Source organism: Anarrhichthys ocellatus, unplaced genomic scaffold (assembly GCF_004355925.1).
Source record: "Anarrhichthys ocellatus isolate YVR2014 unplaced genomic scaffold, GSC_Weel_1.0 scaffold11, whole genome shotgun sequence".
NCBI lineage: Eukaryota > Metazoa > Chordata > Actinopteri > Perciformes > Anarhichadidae > Anarrhichthys > Anarrhichthys ocellatus.
The window spans coordinates 11,825,581-11,834,139 of NW_022280041.1; the positions used below are offsets into that span (position 1 = coordinate 11,825,581).

Sequence of the window (8,559 nt, forward strand, 5' to 3'; positions counted from 1 at the left end):
CACACACACACACACACACACACACACACACACACACACACACACACGGATGTTTTGAGTGAGCGGCAGTGTGGAGCACTGGGGGCCCTGAATGAAAACATGCGGGTAGTGGAATGTATCAGATGTTTGTGTTGATCTAAGATCTAACTGTGGCTTCTTCCTGAGAAAAAAAATTTAAAAAAAGGCCTGTGAGTTCCAGCCCAGCAAGTGCTTAGCTCGGCACTTTCCCCCACCGTTTCTAACTACAGCCGTGTGGTGATGCCGCGCTGCTTCTGCATCTATGAAGGCTTTGTGCACAGAGATAACCGACAGTGCGAGGACGGCAGCCCGACTCAATGGGCTTTTGAGGGCTGCTGCTGATGGCAAGAGTTTTACTCCAGCTGCAGCAAAAATATATGTTGATACTTCCGTAACAGGCAACTAAAAGTAGCACTGATACATATTTCTAAAGAAAAACAGACAAAGTTAGCAATATAGCAGAGCATTTAGCCGCTAAAGAGCCACGTAGCCGTAGTTGGTCGAGAGTAAACCAGAGCTACCAGAAGAGTGAATACTGGCCTCACATTTCATTTGCCAGGTGACCAAAACACATGACTCCAAATGAATAATAATACATTTATTAATACGAATGCATCTCTGGATTTGCTGTCCAAGCAAGTGTTCGCTGACACGTTAGCCATAGCATAACATTGATATGTCAATGTTTACGTGTTTAAAGCTGCCACCCTAGTGGCCAAAAATGGAAAAAAAAACAGTGCGTTTAAAGTCCCAGTGAAACAGAAGTTATACCGTCTGTAGCCGAGACGTTTTCCCAATGAAACTGAATGTTTCAGCAGTGTATAGTTACATGAGGGATTTAAATAAAATTCTCCGCATTTGATTGGGCCGTTAAAAAGTGGGCGGGCTTAGAATGCCGCTCAATTCGGAGCTACAGAGGTCTGTTGTCGCTATAAGTTGCAGACTGACTGATTGATGGACGTCACGATACGAGCTGAAGTGAGCAGGCGCCATTTTTTATTTATTTTCCATAGGAAGAAAAGATAACTTTATCATATAAAAATAGGACATTATTTTTTGTAATTTTCTTTTTGCACGCATTATCAAACGGGTGCACAATATGACCGGGCATGTAATCTAAATGGTCGAAATAGGCATTTTTTATTTAATCTCCAATTTAAGTCCACACAAAAATGTAATTAATGAAATCAAAGTATTAATTAGCTTGGTTGAAGCTGATCGATTGTGCTACAGCTGACAGGGTAATTAACTATCTAACCTGCAGACTGAGCAGTGCAGTTTACTGTGATTTTTGTTTAGTAGTGTGTTCAGCGTGCCACGGTGCATCACGAGACCTGTCCCCATTTGTAGATAAGAAGACAAAGGTTAGAAAGATAATGTGACTCGCAGTTCACACTCAGTGTGAGGCGATGAGGGTGAAAACAAAATGATTTTGATGAATAAAAACAGCAGCATTGTGAAACCTCATTTACAGAACCACCAGATGCTAAAAACACTAGTCTGCTAAAAAAAACAGAGAATGACTGAGTGCATAAGGTGTGAAACGTCCCCAGACTTTCATCCCCATATCCATGGACACACTGGTGAGAGACAGAGGCTCCTCTACTTTACTTTACTTTCAGTGGAATTCCAGTTATGGCCTGTGGCTTCGACCCGAGCGACCCACCACGACACTTTCTCCAAGGATCCCGTTTCATCAGCATCTTCTAAAACAGACCGAAGCGCTGCGCTGGTCATTAGCTCCAACCTTTAGCTCTTGTTTATAATGACTATCCGCCTTATTCCATCACTAACAGCTGCTCAAACGTACTAAAGTGCTGCTGGTGCAGTCATATATTCATAAGAGTTATTTTTAAGAAACTACATTTCTCCCAACCTCCCTCTTGTACCATCAATATTTTCTACTTTTCTGTTAATGAACACATCTTGTTGCCTCAATGCATTGTGGTTCACTTTAGGCCACAACTGGAAACAGGTCTTGTGACAGATTTCTCCCCGTGTGACTGCAGAGCGCGGAGAGGCAAAATGCCAGATCCTGAAAGAAGAACCTGCGTCATTATTCTGAGGAACTGACTCCACAATCTGAGGGCCACCATTGATCCTTTAGTACGCTCTGTACTGTCTGCCTAACGGCCCTGTGGCCTGACTGTTAAACAGTGTCTTGGTGAGAATGTCTCCTTTAAAAACGCCCTCATGTTGAGATGCTCTCACACCTGTGTGTTGAACCCATCGGCTCCCCAAACCTAACGCCCCCCCCCCCCCACACCCCACACACCCCACACACACAGGATATTGCTCAGCGGCACAGCAGGGCTCTGGCTCTATGGAGACATGTCGGGACAAAGATTCAGAGAAGAATTGAAAAACCAAGAGGCAGGAGAGCGATACCATCTCCGAGACCGGGATCGTGTTTGCGTTGGCCGGCCTCACGCACTAACACTATATTGACATAACTCATCTTTCTTTTTGCGCTTCGGGAAAATTATTCTTTTTTGGGTTATTTCCAGTGGAGAGGTTTTACCCAGAAAGTACCGGACACAAGGGTGAAACAAAGAGTGAGCAGATGCTGGAGAGAACTGGGAGAGGACTAGTTGAGCAGGACTGATGGAAAAAAGATGGGACTTCTGAACAGAGCCTGGGAGAATAGTGTGCTAAAGCTGTGCTGAATGAGGATCCTTTGCTTTAAACTTGGTGTGGAATCAAGGGAGGAAACCTTCTAGTGCTCCTAAGCAAGGTCTCAGTCTGAGAGCCTCAGTCGCACAGAGAGGATGATATTTTGGATACAGCCAGGGAGCAGACGGGGAGGTGGGGGAGTTATACGCTGCATCACAAGAATGATAATAACAGAGGGGAGGCTGCTGTAACATACATTCAGGTGGCTTTGTGTTTGGGTTGGCTAAATGTGCTGTTAAGAGCTGAGAAAAGCACTTGTTCTGCTACAAATAGAACGCCTCATCAGCGACACATCTCTCTGCAGTTTAGCTTTAATGACAAGGTTCAGTGCCTACGTGTCTGCCCGCGAGGGCCCAAAGCGATGATGCAACTCTCTCCCCCGGCTGCCCCCCCCACCCCTCCGGATGGCGTCAAAGTCCAAAGTGTGAGCTGTGACGGCGCTGAGACCCAGAGCCTCCTCTATAACTCCTGACCTGTGCTAGCAAAGACACATATCTGCAGCCTTGGTCTACATTTTAGAGAGTCACATGACTGAGCTAGCATCCAAAAAAGATGTCCTGTTGTACCGTTAATCTTACTTTTGAATGTAATGATCTTCAACTAGAACTCCAGATAAAACTGATATATCACCCCGAGACAAATGACTTGGACTGTACCAATTATGGCACAGGATCGAAAGTAGAGGGGTAATCCAATTTCCCAGACGAGGGTGTTTGTGTTAATAATTCTACAGGAGTTAAGCGGGTTGCCTTTGTTCTAGATGTGGCCTTGTGGACAGAGGCCTTTAGCAGCTGTATATGTAGCACACCATGTTCCATCACTGCCACGGGACATGTTGCCACCCAGCAGGCCCAGTAAATACGTCTGAACCGCCATCAATCTACCGCTGACAGAGCGGGACTGGGTTTGATCGATGACCAGCCCGCTCGGCGACTTACTGTTGTTGGACTTGAGATCCCGATGGATGACGGGGACGATGGCCTCGCTGTGCAGGTACAGCATCCCTCTGGCTATCTGCACGGCCCAGTTGACCAGGACGTGCGGCGGGATGCGGCGCCCCGCCAGTGCCCGGCTCAGCGGCCCGCCCGAGGCGTACTCCATGATGAGGCACAGGTTGGGCTCCTGCAGGCAGACGCCCTTCAGGGAGATGATGTTGGGGTGCGTGAGCATGGCGAACAAACGGGCCTCCTGTCTGACATTCTGCGCCGTCACGCTGATGTCCTCATCCGGGTCTTGGCGGGCGGCCTTCACGGCCACCAGCCCGCCCCTCCATGTACCGCGATACACCTTTCCGAAGCCCCCGACCCCGATGACCTCCTCCAGGCTCAGCTCCCGGAAGTCCAGCACGTCGGGTTCGAACTGGCTGACCACGGCCGGGCTGAGCTCGCTGACCACGGCGCTGCCCGGCTTGAAGGAGCCGTAGTTGGACGGGAAGATGCCCACCTGGTTGTTGACCTTCCCCGCCCACCAGCCCTCGTCTCCTGATATCTCAGAGTCCAGAGACAGGACTTCCACCAGGTCACCTTTACGCAAGGTGAGCTCATCTTTGCAGGACGCCTCATAGTCGAATAAGGCCGTCCACACCGGGTTGGTGAAGTTCCCTTTTTGCGATTGATCCAAATTCTTCCAGTTGGACAGGGGGCCGCGACTGAATATGTTCTTCAGTGGCTCCATGGAGCCTCCAGCAGAAGTCTAGACCGGATCTGATTTTGCACCCCAAGGGTTTGAAAATAAAGTACAAAGGAGTACTTTACTGCGACTCGCTCCCTTTCCTGTCTTTCTTGTTGGTTCATCAGGGACCAGCGAAATGTGTTCGAGAGCTTGACCAACAAGCGGGCTACAGAAGAGGATTCAAAAATGGCTGAACGGTGAGTGTCTCTCATTCGTCTTGACATTACATGCAAAGCTCCCCTCTTGAAAACAGGATCAGTTGAGAGGTCAGTTATGTGCGAAGGCAACGAGCGTTTCAGAGCTCAGAAAGGCAGCACCGTCTCCACTGATGTGTGGTTTCCCCAACATGGTTGTCACTCCACCGGCCTGTATTTAAAAAGGCTGTTGAATGGCCTCATTATGGGTAAATTAGCTCTCCTCTTCACTCATTCAAAAGTGCCACCTGTTGAGCTTGTGCTTTGGATGGCTAAAGTGTGGAGAGAGAGAAATAAAACTATCCAGAGTTTGTGGTAAAATACTTTAGAGTATTCCAAATGCCGGTTCCAACTACGTTCAGCTGTCCATTTGGAGTTTTTATGTATTTTTAGCCATTAAGTGCAGTGGCCACCACAAAGCAGGAAGCGCTGCGAAGCGGAGAAGAATAGCAGGAAAAGGAGCATTCAGTCCAGCCAACCAGTGTTTTACGACAAGTTCCAGGGAAAACCTGTCCGCATTAGCAAACAGAGAACTCCAACAACCACGTCTGACCGCAACTGTGCGGCGCTCCCGCAGGAAATCCCGCATCCCTCTGAGCGAGAGTGCCCATACTGACAAGCGCGCAATGAGCGGGGCTTTATCGCGACGTAAAACACGCAGGAACAGCCGACTCTGGAACAGGAAGACCTCTAACCTGCTTCGCTTTCCAGAAAGAAACACGCAGTAAAAAAACAAATCCCGTTAGTTCCCTAATTGGAGTTCAGCGCGTGGCCTCGTCCAGCTCGGTGGTCTCGCGGTTACAGTCGGTATCCAAACAGCGCAACAACTCCATCTTAACTTATTGGAATACTCCTCATCCTCGGTCGGTGCTCACTCGTCCGGACCTCGAACCACTTCTACGTCTGCTCACAGTCAGTACAGAGGGTGGGGTTTCTAAACTTTTTCTCTCCCAACAGGAAAAGAGTCAGATGACAGGCCGCGGTGAAGCGACACGCACTACACAGTGACTTATCCGGTTGGGACTGTCAAAATAAAACTCGGTCAGACGCGAAAGTTTTAGAGACGAATGGCAGGGGGAATATTTCAGTGTTGTTGGGTGAAGTCTTCATTAGAGGGGAACAAATTGTCAACAGGAAAAAACAGGAAGAAATAGAAAACGGTACCTTAAACAACATTGAAATATTACTGCTTTATACTTAATTTAATTCTGATTTATGATGAAATACATATATCTTCAAACTTAGATAATTGTGGAAAAAGATGTCCAACTCTGACATTATCATGTATTATCCTTAGGCAGAGAATACATTATTAAAGACAGGTCATTAACTCTGTAATTAGTTACCAATTCACTTATCGTCACCCATGTAGATTTTTGGTAATTTTTGCTTTTTCCTGCAATAAAAATGATAAAAAGCAACACTGTGATTTTAAGCACAGTAAAGTATCCTATCAAGTTAAAGCGAAGTTCCAGACTCTTACTCAAAACCCACGAGTGCAATAACAGGCTTCAATTTTACAGAATAAAAGTAGGTTATTTATTTCAACATTTATTTCACTGTCTCAGTAAAAGTAAATATTTAATTTGTGGTGTTTATGGACTAGTTATAAGGTAGCCTACTTGTGTGCAACCCATGTATGTATCATGTATTTGAGACTTTTATTTGGAATACCTTTTCCTGTGGCTACTTTCCTGCTAAGTGCTAACTAACACTAACAATAACACTGCTGCTAGGCCAGAACTCTGGAGGTGAGTCAAGCTGGCAGAAAATAACAATGCAGAGGAAGTGCTTGCAAATTAAAATAATAAAATAACAGTTGTAGGCAATAATCATAGTATTGAAATGACCAGGATGTTGATTTTATTATGTCGTTATTGATTTAAGACGTGATTCTCATGTTTTGGGACGAAAAATGCATATTTAATTTATTTTAATTTCCTAGTGATATTCTCTTGACCACACAGCAAATGTTAGCATGGCTTTTATTTTGAAATACACCGTAGAAGTCGTTTTTTATAAATTATGGCTGAATTGGTGTTGGTGGGAACAGGTGGCAAATTAACCTGAAAAGAAAAAATACTCAAAAACATTTAGCAAAAGGCAACACACAGTCATTAGCAAAATAATATATATAACTGTGACGGCACAGTAAAGTGTCCTCCTCTTGAATCAGTTCAGCTATCATGCTTTAGTGACATTCAGACCAAACACTCAAGGACAGCAGTTCATTAAAAAGTGTCCCCTTAGTCAAAGAAAAGAGGATGAAGTGCTGCTGTTAGCTTTCTGTGAGGAGGAAAGTGTTGAAGATTTTCTTATGTCTGCTGTAACTTTGAATCACAAAAGGAGTTTCAAGCCTATCCTCAAGCAACACATTTAACAGCCTTTGGCATATGGCTGGTTTAATGTTCTTTATGCAGTGTGATAGGGTACTTAACCGAGCGAGGTGGAAATGCTGCTTCTGAAATTTCACTCAAGTGGAGTCGGATCTGCTGCTGTACGGTTCTACTTAAGATAGAAGTCAAGTAGCTCATTTAAAAGTTTTATTCCAAGGAGAATACTCTCACTTGAAGTATCACCTTTCTACTGTAAAAACACTCGAGTTCAGCAGAGTAGCTCTGCACATTCTCTGAATGAAAAATGAAACTACATTCTGTGATGCGACGATATAATGTTTGTAAAAAGCCTACGAATGTGTCCTCCTCTGATATGACTTACTACAGCCAACACTGCCATATTACAGCGCTTCCCAACAACCACAGTACTCATGGAGAGGCACAATTATGACACGCCATCCAAGTGATGACTCATAATTGACGGAGCGTTTCATAAATTTGATTTAGGAAATCAAAATTTAGAGGCGGCCTAACATTTTTATTATTATGTGCGTTCCAATACTCCCATACATCCGTACTACCATACTATTTAGTACACCAGGAAAAGATTTAACATGTCCAAATACACAGTAAATTCAGTCTGCCAAAAATACCAGGATGTTCTATTACATCTGGTTGCATTTTTTTTGGTTGCGACCTTTTGGCCGTCGCCATCTTGGTTTTTAGCCATTGTCATCTTGGCTTTATGCAACCAGAGGTGACATGCCTCTGCTTAAAGAGACAGGCGCTAAACAGACAGAGGGTGAATATTGGTGCTGCAGCAATGTGTTAAGTGTTAACAGTATTAACCATTAACTTCAATGTACTAATAATGTGTTGTTTTGTACATGAAAGCATGTAAACATGTTTGAGCATACCCAGAAATTAAAAGCATGAACCTGAAAATGAGCCAAATATGTGACCTTTAATATTGCTTGTTCATTGCATTGTAGTACTCCTATTGTACGCAGGGTCAACTCAAAGTGTGCTGAAGCTGCCGTTCGTGTTTAGTGTGGCGCCAGGAACACTGCTGTCAGTCAAATATATTGACACTTTTGGGTGTGTTGCCATTAAAGTTGCACAGACATCAATGGTCCCCAGAATTTTACAGAATCTGGTGATTCACAGACTTCTCTTCTAGCGCCGCCGTGAGGTTGAAATTTAGATTTTTGGTATCCGGTTGGGACTGTCAACCGGAGAACTCTTTGACGGCTTGCCCTAAAGTTTAAGATATGAATTGTAATCACTTTGGCTGTCCTTTAAATTTTCATCTAGCACCATCATCCGGTGAAAATGTGTCACCTGCAATCGCACGCGAGTGATTTTGTTTAAATTCAGTTGGCTTGCAAAACATTTTAAAGCTACCATTGAGGTGTAGTAGTACTTTATTAAAGTATTTGTTACTACATTTTGAAAAATTTGTTCTTAATTAAATAGTTGAACAGGGCATGTGAGGGCCAATATATTCCTCACTGTCACACAGTGGGAGAGCCACTGGCTCCATGGGAGTTGGCCCCTCCGGCTTGCTGTGTGGAAACAGTGAGCTTCCTTCTGTTGGCCCTTTGATGGCTCCCGCTACCCTCCCTCCTTCTGTGCCCCATCGCTGCCGTTTGTTTGGACACCAACCC

The 8,559-nt window shown here is 44.9% G+C and overlaps 1 protein-coding gene across 1 annotated transcript in view; it reads right to left on the minus strand.

The window, feature by feature from the left end:
• LOC116385361 (mitogen-activated protein kinase kinase kinase 11) overlaps positions 1-5,496 on the minus strand; it is a 32,497-nt gene extending 27,001 nt beyond the window's left edge. Inside the window, exon 1 of the mRNA XM_031850753.1 lies at positions 3,630-5,496. Within this exon, the coding sequence (XP_031706613.1) occupies positions 3,630-4,365 (736 nt within the window). The 5' untranslated portion in view covers positions 4,366-5,496. The remainder of the gene's footprint in view (positions 1-3,629) is intronic.
• Positions 5,497-8,559: the final 3,063 nt, after the last annotated feature.